This window comes from Bos mutus, chromosome 5, assembly GCF_027580195.1.
Source record: "Bos mutus isolate GX-2022 chromosome 5, NWIPB_WYAK_1.1, whole genome shotgun sequence".
Lineage (NCBI taxonomy): Eukaryota > Metazoa > Chordata > Mammalia > Artiodactyla > Bovidae > Bos > Bos mutus.
Window position 1 is genome coordinate 116121820 of NC_091621.1, and position 15731 is coordinate 116137550.

The 15731-nt window shown below is 55.6% G+C and overlaps 1 protein-coding gene across 5 annotated transcripts in view; it reads left to right on the top strand.

Moving 5' to 3' along the window:
- PLEKHG6 (pleckstrin homology and RhoGEF domain containing G6) overlaps nt 1-15731 on the top strand; it is a 17955-nt gene continuing 2224 nt past the window's right edge. Inside the window, exons 1-14 of one of the 5 annotated variants that reach the window (XM_070371774.1) lie at nt 1-133; nt 1429-1634; nt 2794-2949; nt 4187-4351; nt 5631-5726; nt 5969-6019; nt 6281-6430; nt 7276-7386; nt 7486-7635; nt 7833-7970; nt 8221-8340; nt 9677-9809; nt 9919-10034; nt 15036-15181. In XM_070371774.1, coding sequence (XP_070227875.1) covers nt 1497-1634; nt 2794-2949; nt 4187-4351; nt 5631-5726; nt 5969-6019; nt 6281-6430; nt 7276-7386; nt 7486-7635; nt 7833-7970; nt 8221-8340; nt 9677-9809; nt 9919-10034; nt 15036-15181 — 1670 coding nt within the window. In that variant the 5' untranslated portion in view covers nt 1-133; nt 1429-1496. Of the gene's footprint in view, nt 134-1428; nt 1635-2793; nt 2950-4186; nt 4352-5630; nt 5727-5968; nt 6020-6280; nt 6431-7275; nt 7636-7832; nt 7971-8220; nt 8341-9676; nt 9810-9918; nt 10035-15035; nt 15182-15731 lie in introns of all 5 variants that reach the window. The other 4 variants (XM_070371773.1, XM_070371775.1, XM_070371776.1 and 1 more) reach the window with 4 other exon arrangements.

Consider the following 15731-nt stretch of genomic DNA (forward strand, 5'->3'; position numbering starts at 1 on the left):
CAGCCCCGGTCCTGCGGGCCGCTCGGTCCCAGACCCGGCCGGGCCGCGGGGCGGGCATCGCCGGGGGAGTCGTCGTCGGAGACCGCGGGGCTGGCGGCGCGGACAGAGGGCGCCGGGACACCTGCGGGCACAGGTGAACGGCAGGAGGGCGGGGCGGGACGGGAGGCGGGGGTCGCGGAGCCCAGAGGAAGGGAAGCGGGTCAAAGCTCAGAAAGGACCCGGGGCTGCGGGGAGAGGGACTCGGAGCCCAAGGAGGGAGGGTTATTGGGAGGCAAGGAGCGCTGCTCTCCCCTGCTCACAAATCTGAGGAAAGGTAAGGGGAGGCGGAGCGGGGTTCCGGGGCCCACCTGGAGGGACACCAGCACTTGCTTAGGCGGTCTCTCCTCTCCAAGCCCGGCCCACCCAGAGAGCGGGGAGGCCTCTACCGAGGTTGAGGGGGAGGGGATGGAGCCCCCCGCGTGTCTCCCAGCCTCACCGAGGGGCTCCCAGAGGCTGGCCAAACCAGACAGAGCCTGCTCCCTCTCTGCTCATCTCTAAGGCCAGCAGTCTAAGACCTGCCCATGGCCTGAGGGTCCAGGTTAGGGGTGGGGCGTTCCTTTAGGTGTGTGTGTGTGTTAGTCAGTCGTGTCCCACTCTTTGCGACCCCATGGACTGTATGTAGCCTGCCAGGATCCTCTGTCCATGGAGTTCTCCAGGCAAGGATATTGGAATAGGTTGCCAGAGAGTAAATATTTCAGACTTTGAAGGCGCTGCGGTCTCTGTCATAGCTAGCAGGGAGGAAGTCACAACTGGCCAAGCAGGGAACGTGTCTGTGATCCCATAGTGCTTTCTTTAGGGACATGGATATTTGAATTGAATATGATCTTCCTGTGTTGTTAACTATTCTTCTTTTTCATGATTTTATTTACTTTTTAAGTTTATTCTTCTTTTGACTTTTCCAAATATTTAAACATGTAAAACAGCCATTCTTAGCTTGTGGGCTGTGCAAAAACAGGTGGCAGATCGGGCTGTCTTCACCACCCCTGCCCACCACCCCCCCACCCCGGCAACTTCCCCCCCCGCACCTCCACTCCTGTGTATTGGGGAGGGAAGGGTGTTGCTAGGTGCAAGGGGCATCCCCCTCACCTGGGGGCACCCAGGAAGCAGGGAACCTGTCTGTAACTCTTGATCCCAGCTACTCTTTAGGATGTCAGCATCCTTTGAAGCCAGTGCAGGAACTGGTATCCCAAGTGTGCACATGTGAATGAGGGGGTATGTTCCAAGGGGCTTTCTGCCCAGCATGTGGGAGTGTACCCAACCCACTCCCAACAAGCAAACTGGGCTCTCCCCTTCCCTTCTTCTTCTTCCCCTCCCCCTCCACCTCTGTCTCCAGCCCTGCACCCTCCACTAACCAAGGCTGGCCCTTTGATCCTTATATTCTCTCTGCAGCCTCAGGGGGCCCCTTTCCCCTGCACAGTGGAGTGATGAGCCTTTGCAGGTGACCCAGGAGAGAAGGGATGCAGGCCTTGGGTCCTCCTGATAAGAGTCCCCTCCAAGGGCTGGTGGCCTCCCGCATTGAGACCTATGGAGGCAGGTATCGGGCCTCGGTCTCGAGTCCTCCAGGCAATGTCTATCCACAAGGAGGTCTTTTGCTGGTGAGTCCGGGCTGTGCCCCAGAGGTGATCTGGGCGGGGCAGGCGGGAGGACACCCTGGCTTTCAAGTCTCTGTCCCCTTGCCAGGCCTTGGGTGGCACTCTTCCCAGCCCACATCCCCGCCTTCTCTCCTGGATTGTGAGGGAGAGGACGGTTGTGTGGGGCCAGGGTCCCAGGACTCCACACTCACCCCAGACAGAAGGAGCAGGTGAGGCAGAGAGCCAGGAGGGGCCAGGCCCTCGGTGCTGTCGGAGGCACAGAGCTGGGGGTGGGAGGTCACCAAACCCAGGGTTCAGTGCCTCCCAGACTCCTACCTTTACTAGGGAAGAGCTTGTGAGCAGCGTCCTGAGACCTGCCTTCCTCTGAGTCAGGCCTGGAGGAAGAGCAAAGGTTCAAGGTGCCCCTACTCTACAGGTGGGGAGGGGTGTGGGGGCCTGCCTGGCTCCAGCCCGGCTCCACCCACCGGCCAGCCTCCAGCGCTGACCAAGGAAAGGGGCGTGGAGGCCCAGCGGCCTTTCCCTTGGCCTCCCTCCACCTTGAGGTCAATTCTGTTTCCAGCTGGGGATATCCCTCGTCTGACTGGAGGAGGGTTTGGCCATGGGACACCACCGAGGGTGGGAAGGGAGACTAGGAAGTCTATGGGGTAAGTGAGGCCACAGGCAGGTCAAGGAATGTGACCAGGCCTGCCCAGGAGGGACTGCTAGCCCAAGCCTCAACTTCTCCCACAGAAGGGCAGCCACTCCCAACGGGATGGGAGGGCACACATGTGTGCGTGGGTCGCAGAGTGCATGTGCACCGGGCCCTGTGCACACACACAGCCAGAGTGTAGGGAGCACACGGGAGCTGGGGACACTCGGGCACACGCAGAGCCCAGTCGCGTACGTGCCTCTGTGCCTGCTCTGCACGAGGCCGCGTCTACCCCCGGCCCCTCTGCCCTGCCCGACTGGCTCCTGCCCATCTAGGCAGCCTTCCTGGCAGCGACCACTGTGACTCAGGGCCGGAGCGGCTCACACTAAACTGGTTTTAGGGGAGCGGTGAGCCAGCCCAACTTGCAGGCAGGTGTAGGGGACGCTGTCCAGAGCTAAGCCGGGCACCACTCTGCCTCTCTGGGACCTCTGCGGGAAGAGGGCACGCCCAGAGCTCCCCCTGCTCTTCCTCCAGGATCCCAGCCGCCGACGCTTCATGGGCTATGTCCCCTTCACCACGGGTTCTGGCCCGGCCCGACGCCTTTCTCCCCTGAGGCTTCGAGAACCAGAGCCCGAGAAGACGCATGGAAGTCCCTTTGGGGTCGGGACACCTCACTCCCCCAAACTCAAGGTGAGGGGTCCCTCTTCTCCCATCACCGAGCTCCCAGCCTGAGCTGCGATCAGAGCTGAGAACACCAGAGTCCCTCCAAGAAGCCAAGTGTAGCTCTAGAGACCCTCTCAAGGGAGCATCTCCCAGCCAGGCTGTCTCATAAGAATGTCCACTTTACGGGCAAGTGTCCAAATATTCCCGGGACTGCTGGTTCCCTAAGCCCCCTTCGGGCCCTCACCTGAAGGTCCCTCTGAAGGGGTCTGACTCAGGAGAGACCTGGAAGCTGTCTTTCTGATTAGGGAGCCGGGAGTCAGGGACCTTCCTGCAGACAAGGCTCCTCTCCATACGGGTTCCAGCCTTATGCCAACCCCTGTAATCCCAGCCAGGGTTGATCTTCCCCGCCCCTGCCAGGCCTCCGTGTCCCCACTCATGCTCAGGGCTGCTTGCCACCTCCCATTCACATACACACGCACACACACATATGATAACTTACAGTGAACAATGTCAGATTCAGGACCAGGGACCAGGCTTGATCACTCAAGAGCTTTTGTGTAGCAGAGTTTTATTAAAGTGAAAGGGGACAGAGAAAGCTTCTGACACAGACATCAGAACGGGGACGGAGAGTGTCCCCCTCCCTAGTCTTATCAGGGCCCTATAGAGTTTTACCAGGCCCACTCCCACAACATACAGCTTAAATTAATAAGATTAGAGCTAATGGACTTCCCTGGTGCCTCAGACGGTAAAGCGTCTGCCTACAATGGGGGAGACCTGGGTTCAATCCCTGGGTTGGGAAGATCTCCTGGAGAAGGAAATGGCAACCCACTCCAGTATTCTTGCCCAGAAAATACCATGGACAGGAGGAACCTGGTAGGCTATAGTCCATGGGGTCACAAAGAGTCGGACATGACTGAGCAACTTCACTTTCACTTTCACCAGACTCACTCCCACAATATATGTCTTAAGATAACAAGATTAGTCAGAAGGTTCTTGTTAAGGGGAAACATTCCCTCAAGCAAGATACATTGTTATATTGACTAAGTCGAAACAGTGTAAAAAGTTTGTCCTTTTCTCCTTGAGACCCCCAGACCCCTTTCTCCTTCTCAAGGGCTCTAGACTCCTTTCTCCTCAAGGGCCCCAGACTCCTTATCAACCCACCTAAAGATGAGCTCTCTCACATATACACACGTATGCACACATGCAGCCCTTCATCGGCCGGGTGGTCCAGGTGCCAGAACTAATCCCCTCTTGGCGCCCCCAGGAAGTCACCAAGGCCCACGAGCTGCAGGTGAGGCTGCATACCTTCAGCATGTTTGGGATGCCCCGCCTGCCCCGGGAGGACCGGCAGCACTGGGAGATCGGGGAGGGCAACGACAACAGCGTGGCCATTGAGAAGTCCTGGAAGGAGCTGGTGCCTGGGCACAAGGTGAGCCTGACCACGTGGGGTCCGAGACACACACACACACCCCCCTCACCTCTGACCCAGAGGAGGGAAAGGCCATGGGAAGTGGGGTCCACAGGGACAGCACTTAGAGGCATGTCACTGAAGCTTCAGATCTGGGCCCGACCACGTATTAGTGAGACCCCACAAGGTACTAGTGAGACCTCACAAGGTACTAGTGAGGCCCTGCCAGGTACTAGTGAGGCCCCACCAGGTACTAGTGAGGCCCCGCCAGGTACTAGTGAGACCCCACCAGGTACTAGTGAGACCCCTCCCAGGTACTAGTGAGGCCCCCCCAGGTACTAGTGAGACCATGCCATGAGTGAGGCCCCACCAGGTGCTAGTGAGACTCCTCCAGGTGCTAGTGCGACTCCGCCAGGTACTAGTGAGGCCCCCCCAGGTACTAGTGAGACCACGCCATGTACTAGTGAGGCCCCCACCAGGTACTAGTGAGAACCTGCCAGGTACTAGTGAGGCCCCGCCAGGTACTAGTGAGGCCCCGCCAGTACTAGTGAGGCCCCGCCAGGTACTAGTGAGACCCCGCCAGGTACTAGTGAGGCCCCGCCAGGTACTAGTGAGGCCCCGCCATGTACTAGTGAGACCACGCCATGTACTAGTGAGGCCCCGCCATGTACTAGTGAGGCCCCGCCAGGTACTAGTGAGATCCCGCCAGGTACTAGTGAGAACCCGCCAGGTACTAGTGAGGCCCCCCCAGGTACTAGTGAGACCACGCCATGTACTAGTGAGGCCCCGCCAGGTACTAGTGAGGCCCCGCCAGGTACTAGTGAGACCCCGCCATGTACTAGTGAGACCCCGCCATGTACTAGTGAGGCCCAGCCAGGTACTAGTGAGACCCCCCCAGGTACTAGTGAGAACCCGCCAGGTACTAGTGAGACCCAGCCTTGTACTAGTGAGGCCCCACTAGGTACTAGTGAGGCCCCGCCAGGTACTAGTGAAACCCTCACATACTAGTGAGACCCCGCCAGGTACTAGTGAGACCCAGCCCTGTACTAGTGAGGCCCCACCAGGTACTAGGTGAGGCCCCGCCAGGTACTAGTGAGGCCCCGCCAGGTACTAGTGAGACCTTGGACAAGACAACAAGCCTCTCTGTGCCTCCATCGCCTCATGACATGAGGATGACAAACACCCCCTCCACACTGGAAGACGGAGAAGGTTAAAGGCTGTCTAGGACGCATGTCCGGTAGCATTTAGCAGACGGCAGCAGCTGGTCTTGTCATCGTTCACCAGCCCCATCCCCACCCAGGAGATGAGCCGGGACCTCTGCCACCAGCAGGAGGCCCTGTGGGAGCTACTGACCACGGAGCTCATCTACGTGCGGAAGCTCAAGATCATGACGGATGTGAGCCACCCCCCGCCCACCCAGCGGCCCGGCCCTGGCCCTCGAATCATCCCCCATCATCCAGACCAGGACAGGGCAGGGTTGTTGGAGAGGGAGGGGCAGGATACCTAGAGCCCCCTGCCCAGGGTCTTGGGAGAGAGGTTTGTGGTACTGAAGATGGGGGTGGGGATGCTGTGAAGGGTGAGGCTGGGGTCCGAGAGGAGGAGACCAGGCACTAAGACCCTCTCTCTCCCTGCATCCAGCTCCTAGCTGCGGGTTTGCTGAACTTGCAGCGCGTGGGTCTGCTGACGGAAGTGAGTGGGCACTTGGTGTGGGGCGGGGGGACAGATTAGTGTGGGTGGACTGAGCCCAGGGCCTGGGGGGGCAAGGTCACAGAGAACTGAAATGCCACTGCCCCATCTACTAGGACCCCAACCTCCCGCCGTCCCCACTCCACTTCTTGCTCTAGACCCCAGTTCCCCGCACCCAGGCTCAGTTGGCCTGCCTGTCCGTGGCCAGTGCAGCCCGTGGGTCACCTGCCCAGACACATGGCTGAGTGCCACCCCCTCCCCCAGGTGTCAGCTGAGACCCTATTTGGAAACGTCCCCAACCTGATTCGAGCCCACCGGAGCTTCTGGGAAGAGGTGCTGGGGCCCACCCTAGAGGAGACACGAGCCTCAGGCCAGCCTCTGGACCCGGTCAGCCTGCAGGATGGCTTCCTGACGGTGAGGAGGGCACAAAGGCCGCTTCCAGATGGGGTGGAACTGGGAAGGCCCTGAGGGGTCCTGTCCGCAGGGCAAGCGCTTGCCGCCGGAATCCTGCTGTAATTCAAGCAAGTCCAAAGACACGGCCCTTACCCTCAAATACCAGTTCATCTCCTGCCTTCATTTCACCAGTATGACCTCTGTCCCCAGGGCTCTTTGGGCTTCTGAACATCCCAGAGGGCAACTGTCTCAGGGAAGGGCTACACACATCATGAAATCTGATGTCCGGGACAGAGATTCAGGGACAAGCATCAGAAAACAAGACTGGGGCCTTAGTGACTTGTCCCTTGGGAGCCTGGGGGGAGGGGATGTGAAAGACCACAGGCCACTGGCAAGCAAGAGGCTGGGGATCCAACCTCTGCCCAGTTCCCCAGCCAGGGAAGCATGGCCTTGCAGGGTTGGGCTGGGGTAGAGAGGTGGGGGCACAGTCTCCTGGGGGCCTTCTGTGACCCCCTTCTCCAGGGCAGGGCTCTGGGCAAGCCTCAGGTCGCCACTCCACAGCTGGGCTGAAATGGGATCTGCAGCACCCTAACAACAGTCTGCTGAATTATTGATGGTGGGTGAAATCCAGAGCAGCAGGGCACAGCAGGGGCTGAGGATGGAGTTCAGAGGTGGAATCGGGTCAACCCCTCAGGACCTCAACTCCTCCTTGGAGTCCAGGGAGCGGGGCTGGAAGTTGAGGAGGGTCTGGATTGGCAGGCACTGGAGGAAGGGTCTAGGCCAGGCTGCTCTGCGTGTTGTGTGTGGCTGGAGCAGGTATCCCGCCTTCCCCTGCCCGCTCCCCGTCCCCACACCTGTCCCTCCAGTGCAGCCAGCGCTTCCAGCCCTACGTCCTATACTGCCTGCGAGTGAGGCAGACCATGGCCTACGCCCGGGAGCAGCAGGACCACAACCCTCTCTTCCACATCTTCGTGCAGGTGGGAGAGGACTCACTGGGGAAGGGGGACGTGGCGGACCTTGGTCCAAGGCAGGAAGGTAGCCTACAGTCCCTCACCCCTGCGCCCCTTCCCTGGCAGTGGTGTGAGAAGCACAAGCTCTCGGGAAGGCAGATGCTGGGAGACCTGCTCATCAAGCCCCACCAGCGCATCACCAAGTACCCTCTGCTGCTTCAGGCTGTGCTCAAGAGGACCCCCAAGCCCCAGGCCCGGGAGGCCCTGACCGCCATGGTAGGACCGGCAGGGCTGACCCCTGCGGGAGGCGGGGGCTGTCGGCGGCTGGTGTGTGGGGTGCAGCTCCGGGAACCCTTGAGGTCTCCTTTCTCATGCGTATGTGCCCGTGTGGCGCTGATGTCGTCAGTGGGTGGGATGAACAGGCGAGGAGCCGCGCCATCTTCCTCCGCAGCCTTCCCCTCCCGCTCCCCCAGATCGCAGCGATGGAGTCATTCCTGCAACACATCAACAAGCAGGTGCGCCAGGGCGAAGAGCAGGAGAGCTTGGTGGCTGCAGCCCGGCGCATCGGGCCCTACGAGGTGCTGGAGCCGTCCAGCGAGGAGGTGGAGAAGGTGAGAGAGACAGAGGGAAGGGGGCTTCGGGAAAGTAAGGTCCCCAGGCCTGGAGGGAGAGGGGCAGAGGTGCCAAGGGCTCTGCGTGTGGCCATCGTTCCTCGTGGCTGGGCTGGGGACGCGGGGGGGGGGGGGGGGGGGGGGGGGGGGCGCAGGGGGCGGGCCCCGGGGCGGGCTTAGGGGGGTGAACCGGAGGCACTCCTCCAAGGGGCGGGGTTTCCGGTGCCCACTCTGCTCTCTGCACCCTCAGAACCTGCGACCCTTCTCCACCCTGGACCTGATGGCCCCCATGCTGGGGGTCGCTCCAGAGCACACCAGGCAGCTGCTGTTCGAGGGGCCCGCGCGTGTGAAGGAGGGACGTGAAGGGAAGGTGAGAAACAGGGACGATGGGAGGGAAGGGAAGAGGCTGGATCAGAGGCTGCAAATGGGAGGAGGAGGCTGTGTGTGTGTGTGTGTGTGCCTATGTGTGTGTCTGTGTGTGTATCTCTGCCAGTGTCCATGTGTCTGTGTGTGTCCATGTGTCTCTCTGTGTGTCTGTGTATATCTTTGTGTGTGTCTATGTCTGTATTCTGTGTATGTGTGTCTGTGTCTGTATGTGTGTCCATACACACAAAGATACTCTGTGTGTATCTTTGTGTGTCTGTGTGTGTCCATATGTCTCTGTGTGTGTCTATGTCTGTGTGTGTCTATGGGTTTCTGTGTTTTTGTGTGTCTTTGTGTGTGTGTCTGCATGTGCATATGTCTCTGTGTGTGTCTGTGTGTCTATGTGTGTGTCTATGTTTGTTTTCTATGTGTGTGTGTCTGTGCGTGTGTCCGCGTGTCTCTGTGTGTATCTTTGTTTGTGTCTATGTCTGTGTGTGTCCGTATGTCTCTCTCTGTGTCTCTGTGTCTATGTCTTTATTCTATGTGTGTGTGTCTGTGTGTCTATGTGTGTGTCTATGTCTTTATTCTATGTGTGTGTGTCTGTGTGTGTGTCCGCGTGTCTCTCTGTGTGTATCTCTGTGTGTGTCTATGTCTTTATTCTGTGTGTGTGTGTCTGTGTGTGTGTCCGCGTGTCTTTGTGTGTGTCTATGTCTGTGTGTGTCCGTATGTCTCTCTCTGTGTCTCTGTGTCTATGTCTTTATTCTATGTGTGTGTGTCTGTGTGTCTATGTGTGTGTCTATGTTTGTTTTCTATGTGTGTGTGTCTGTGTGTGTGTCCGCGTGTCTTTGTGTGTGTCTATGTCTGTGTGTGTCCGTATGTCTCTCTCTGTGTCTCTGTGTCTATGTCTTTATTCTATGTGTGTGTGTCTGTGTGTGTGTCCGCGTGTCTCTCTGTGTGTATCTTTGTGTGTGTCTATGTCTATGTCTGTGTGTATCCATATGTCTCTCTGTGTCTCTGTGTCTATGTCTGTATTCTATGTGTGTGTGTGTGTCTTTGTGTGTGTGTCCATATGTTTCTCTGTGTGTGTCTGTGTCTGTGTCTGTGTCCATGTGTCTCTCTGTGTGTGTCTGTGTGTGTTGGGAGGAGGAGATGGTTCTGGCCTTGCTCTGCTGGTTGCTGTGACTCAAGTCAGCCACTTTCTTTCCTGTAAAGAGACGTGCCCACACTGAGGGGCTCCCAGCTCTCAGTCCCGCTGCTCTGTGTTGCCCGCACACCCATGCCTGACCCCTGTCTCTCCACCCCTGCTCCAGCTGACCCTTGTCTCTCTCCTTGCACGCCCTTAGCTGGATGTGTACCTGTTCCTGTTCTCTGATGTGCTCCTGGTGACCAAGCCCCCTCGCAAGGCGGACAAAGCCAAGGTTATCCGCCCGCCCCTCATGCTGGAGAAGCTTGTGTGCCGGCCGCTCCGTGATCCCAGTAAGTCTCTCCTCTTTTCTGTCTCCCTTCCCATCGGCCACAGAAGCAGAGGTGGGGTTGGGGATCAGATAAGGTCCAGCCCTGGAAGCAGACCTTTTCCTGCCCCCAGGCAGCTTCCTGCTGATCCACCTCACTGAATTCCAGTGTGTCTCCAGCGCCCTCACCGTGCACTGTCCCAGCACTGCCAACCGGGCCCGGTGGCTGGAGAAGACCCAGCAGGCCCAGGTGTGTGATGCTGGGCGTGGGGCTGGGGAGGGCCCTGCAGCTCAGACACAAAAGGGGAGGATCAAGGAGAGGAGAGAGAAGCTAGGGGAGAAGCACTCAGCTTCAGACCAGAACTTCTGCCCCTCTGGTGTGCTCTCAGAGGAAGACACAGCCCTGACCATCAAGAAGGAATTTCCTGGTGGTCCAGTGGATAGGACTCTGTGCTTTCACTGCCAAGAGCATGGGTTCAGTCCCTGGTCTGGGAACTAAAATCCCACAAGCCATGGGACACGGCTGAAAAAAAAAAAGTATAAAAGAAAAAAGAGCCTAGAAGAAGCTTTTGGCCAGCTTGGATGCCCATTTCTGGGCCAGCCAAGACACACTTCCCTGAAGGTTTCGAGGCTGTGAAACAATTAACTGCTGAACTTGGGCTTCCAGTCAGCAGACAGGGCACCTGCTGCGTACGAAAGGCAAGGGGCTGGGGAATCAAGAAAGTATAAAATGCCATTTCTGCCCTCACGTAATACACGCTACAGCCTATCTAGACAAATGAGTGTACACGCGACAGAAGCGTGTGGAAGGGACGGAGTAGAGCGTGGCTCACTCTGTCTGGGTGTTGGTTGGGGCAGGGACTGTGCAGAGGGTAGGGATGATGAGAAGGCTTCAAAAGGAGCTACTGTCTGAGCCCAGTTGGTGCATCTCTTGGGGCACGTTGGGGGAACGAGGTGGGTGGGAAAGACATTCCAGATGGAGAGCAGAGTGTGTGAAGGTTGGAAATTGGAGGCAGTCGTGTGTGTTAAGACCATCACCAGCCTAGTGGGTGGCGTTACCAGGGCATCCAGCACAAGGGCAGCACTGCCCTGCCAGATCATGTGGTTTCCAGATGCCATGCTTGGGGCACTTGAACTTTGTCCTGTAAATGACACAGAGCTCGTGAAAATGTTAACCCGGCGAGTGACGCTGGGCAGATTCCTGCAACAAAAACTAGAGTTCAGAAGCAGCGAGACCCAAATGGAGCTATAGTTTTTAAAATATTTATTTATTTAGTTGGTTGGTTGGTTGGTTGTGCCAGTTCTTAGTTGTGGCATGGGGAATCTTTAGTTAGTTGCAGCATGTGAGTTCTAGTTCCCTGACCAGGGATTGAACCCAGATGCCCCCTGCATTGGGAGCATGGAGTCTTAGCCACTCGACCACCAACAAAGTTCCCCAAATGCAGCTGTGTTGGTTACCACTTGGTGTCTTAAAATGACAGAAATGTATTTCATCACAGCTCTGGAGGCTGGAAGTTGAAAATCGAGGTGTCCTCTCCAGGGCTCTAGGGGGCATCCTTCAATGCCTCCTCTAGCTCATAGGGGCTCCAAGTGTTCCTTAACCTATGGCAGCATCACTCCACTCTCTGCCTCTGTCTTCACGTGGTCCAGCTCTCTGTGTGTCTTTGTGTCCCAGTATCCCTCTTTTGTCTCTTAGACACTGCTCATTAGCCTCAGATCCAGGATGACCTCATCTTGAGATCCTTCACTTAGAATCTGTGCCCATCTGCAGAGACCCTTCTTCCAAACAAGGTCACCCACATTCACAGGTTCTGGGAGTCAGGACCTAGACCTGTCTGTCTGGGCCCACTATTCAACCCACTATGGGAGCATAATGGCCGAAGAAGAGGGAAGCAGGCTTCCCTGGTGGTCCAGTGGTTGAGGATTCACCTTGCAATGCTAGGGTTGTGGGTTCAATCCCTGATCCAGGAATTAAGATCTCACATGCTGCAGGGTAACTGAGCCCGAGTGCCACAGTGAAAGATCTCGAATGACACAATAAAAATCCTTCATGCTGCAACTAAGACCTGACCCAGAAATAAATAAACTTTTTTTTTTTTTAAAGAAGAGGGAAGATTTGAGTTGGACTTTAAGGATGGGAAAACCCCAGGCAGAAAACTCAAGGGAGAAATTGGGCTGGATTTATTTGAGGGGGACAGTAAGCATGCCTTCTGAGTCTGTAGAGAAGGGTTTTGTGTGGAGCCAGTGATGACGGGCCGAGTTCTACAGGGACCCCAGGGCCTGCAGAAGAGTGTGGACTGGACGAGTCTGAATTTAGTTAGCAGGCTGACACGAGAGTTGCCATAGATTCTTGAGCAAGGGAGGGCCATGGTGAAATCTGTGTGTCTGGTCTTGAATTGTTAGGTGGCCATGTGACGGTGGGCTGAGAGAGGGAGAGACTGGTGGCAGGAGATTTAGCGTAGTAGTTTGGGTATGAAACATGGAGGTTGAGTGCCATGGCCTTAGGGACATGGTGTGAAAAAGAAGAAAGGAGCTAAAGAAGAAAGAAGAGACAAGTGAGCCTTAGGGAGACTAAGAGAAGCCTATGTTGAATGCATGGTTCAGACCCCAGCTCTGCCTCTTACTGAATGGGTGACCTTGGGGGAGTTATGAGGCTGATCTTCCATTTCTTCACCTGCCAAATGGATTTAAATAATAACAGTCCTTGTCTCACAGGTAAGATTCAAAGAAACCATTCAGATTAAGCAGGCAGTGTGGTGGCAGCTCGTGGTAACTCAGATCCACAAGGACAAAGGATGACTTGCTTGCAAGGTTCCTGTGTGAAAAGCTGCCTTGGCAAAGACAACTGAAATCATCAGAAAGGGAAACCTGTTTGTTTAGTTGCTGCTTCCTGGGTGGGGTAGGGCTGGGGTAGTGAGGTTTCGTTTTAAACAGAAACCTTTGGAAATGAAGTCGTAGGAGACAGCCAAGTAGAGATCTCTTAGCAGTGCAAGTGTGCTCAGTCATGTCCAACTCTTTTTGTGACCCCATGGACTGTAGCCTGCCAGGCTCCTCTGTCCATGGGATTTTCCAGGCAAGAATACTGGGATGGGTTGCCATTTCCTTCTCTAGGGATCTTCCCCCCCCCCACCCCCGCCAAGAGATGGAACCCACATCTCTTGCATCTTCTGCATTGGCAGGTGGATTCTTTACCACTAAGCCACCTGTGAAGACCAGAGATCTCTTAAGGGCTTTTTGGGGTTTGTGGAAATATGGAAACAGACTGGAGTTCAGGTGAGAGATAAGGATGAACTATGAAAGTTGCTAAGAGAGCAGATCCTAAAAAGTCCTTTTCTCAAGGGAAAAAAAATGTAACAACATATGGTGATGGTTATTAACTAGACTCTTTGGGGATCATTTCGTAATGTTAGGTTAGGGCTAGGGTGGGCTTCCCAGGTGAATCAGTGGTAGAGAATCCACCTGCCAGTGCAGGAGATGCAAGAGATATGGGTTGGATCCCTGGGTCCCGAACATCAAGCAGGCTGCCCCAGCGCTGCCCTGACCCCAAGACCAGCTCCTCCCACCTCGTTTCCCTCACCACACTCAGGTCACAGGACCTGGCCTGGCATGGTGGTCTCCTGCCCCCAGGAGCCATCACCCTGGCTCTGGCCAACATACCAAGTCTTAAGAGACTGCTGAGAATCCTCGCAGGAGACAGTGACTGGGAAGCCAGGGTGGGAAAATTGGAAATAGGAACCCGAGGTTATTTTCCTGACTCTGTTCATCCATTTTTCCAACATGTCTCTCTTACAGACCCAGCTCCCCTTTACCTCGCTGTGTTTCTAGAGAGGCTTTGGGAAGGTCCTGGTGCCTAAGAGTTGCCGGATCATGTACTTCAACTCTGGGTGGGGTGGGGCCAGAGCATATTCAAATTTCTTAATGGGAATCAACCAATCAGAGTAGAGCTTGGGGGTGTGGTCTTAGCGGCCCCCTGATGTGCCAGATGTTCTCTCTCAGCTGCTGGCCCTTGGGGAAGGAAGGCGTGAGGCTCGGGCAGGAACCGTTTGCTCACCAGCATGGAAGTCCTTCGATATTTCCACAGTGATAAGGCCATTTCAGCCTGTGCCGGTACCAGCGCTGCCTGCAGCAGCTGCCACCACAGCCTTTTTGCCAAACCTCCGCCTTTAGCCTCTCCAAGGGTTCCGCTGCCGCCTTTCCCTGCCGCCAAGAGAAAAGTTTTCCTTGGATCGTTCTTGACCCTTTAAGGCTGCCCTTTAAAAATAGTGCAGTTATTGAACTAGGACTCACAAAGGCTTCTTCACAAAGGCCTGGTTCAAGTCCACTCATCTTTCTAAGTCTTGTTTTCTCATCTGTAAAATGGGCTAATATCCATGCTTCCACTCTGCCAGGTGGTGATGTGTATCCAATATCCATATGCATGTAGAAGGGCTTTATGAACAACTTCTCAGACATCACTCTTTTATTCTGATGGTGCCCGTAGGAAAATGCTAAGGAGGACAAAATGTGGTATATCCTCTTTCCATTCCTCTTGGAACGATGTTGCTCTCATCTCTGAGGGACAGCAGAGTCCTCGGCCCAGGACAAAGCATACCCCTGCCCATTCTGCAGGTAGGAGGAAGAGTAACCTGAGGATCCAGCATCATTCAGAGCAATTATGCCACTGTCACCACCAATCAGGAATGGCTTCTTGAAGGAAAAAACAAACCAGAGAGAGGGCTTGCCAAGGGAGCATGACAGGCAGGAAGAATGGTACAGCTTGGGAAAGGGCACTTCTGTTCCCCCACCTACCCCCAGGACCAGCTCAAGAGCTCAAATCTTGGCTCCATCCCACTTTCCCAAGGCATGACCTTGGTAATTACTTAACCTCAGAGTCTCTGTTTCTCAGGAATAAAGTTGTGGTTTAGTCCTAAGTCATGTCCAACTCTTTTGCAACCCCATGGACTGTAGCCCGCCAGGCCTCTCTGTCCATGGGATTCTCCAGGCAAGAATACTGGGATGGGCTGCCATTTCCTTCTCAAGGTATCTTCCCAGCCCAGGGATCGAACCCAAGTCTCCTGCTTTGGCAGGTGGGTTCTTTACCACTGAGCCACCAGGGAAGTTCTGGGAGTAATGTAGGAGCAAAAAAAATCTGCTTCATAGGGTGGTGGAGAAGATGAAGTAAGATAATATTTGTAAAGCACTTAGCATGGTACCTGGCATACAACAGGTGCTCAGTAAAGGAGAGCTCTTAATGAAAGTTTCCACACTCCAGGCCACCCTGCAAAAGCTGAAGGCAGAGGAGTATATCCAACAGAAGAGGGAGCTCTTGGCCCTCTATCGGGACCGAGATGGGGAGTCCCCATGCACCAGGCCCTCCACGCCTTCCCAGGAGGGCTCTCAGAACAGCACGGAGGGCAGGTAAGAACCACAGGGAGCACAAGTTCTCCCAAGGTAGGGGGGCTGCCTGCTGGGAGGCAAGGAAGGGGAATCTATGAGGCTAGAAATGACAAGTTTGGCTGCGGGGGTGGGGTGGGACCTGATTGAGGAACCCAGGCTATAGTTTGGCACCAGCCCTGTAAAGGACCGCCTTTGGGTTAGCTAGCCTTGGGTGGGCACAGGGTAAAGGAAACAGACAGGAGATGAGAAAACTCACCGAGAGGAATAGGCTCCCCAGGCCAGGGGTTTTGCAGAATGTCAGGGCTGTAGGAAGCCAGCTAGTTCAAATCTGAACAGATAATGTGAGAGCTTCACCCAAAATAACACAGTTGCTGAACATCTTGGTTTGTTAAAGAGGAAAAAAAGACTCCATCCATGGTGGGTGAGAACTCAGCAGAGCTCAGGAAAGAGCAAATACTTGATAACAAGTTTCTGGACCCGAACGTAGGGGCTAAAATGCCTTAAAGAAGCTTGTGGTCTAGCCAGTGAGATGAGAAAAACAATCAATAAAGTGCAAACAGTGAGACCAAAA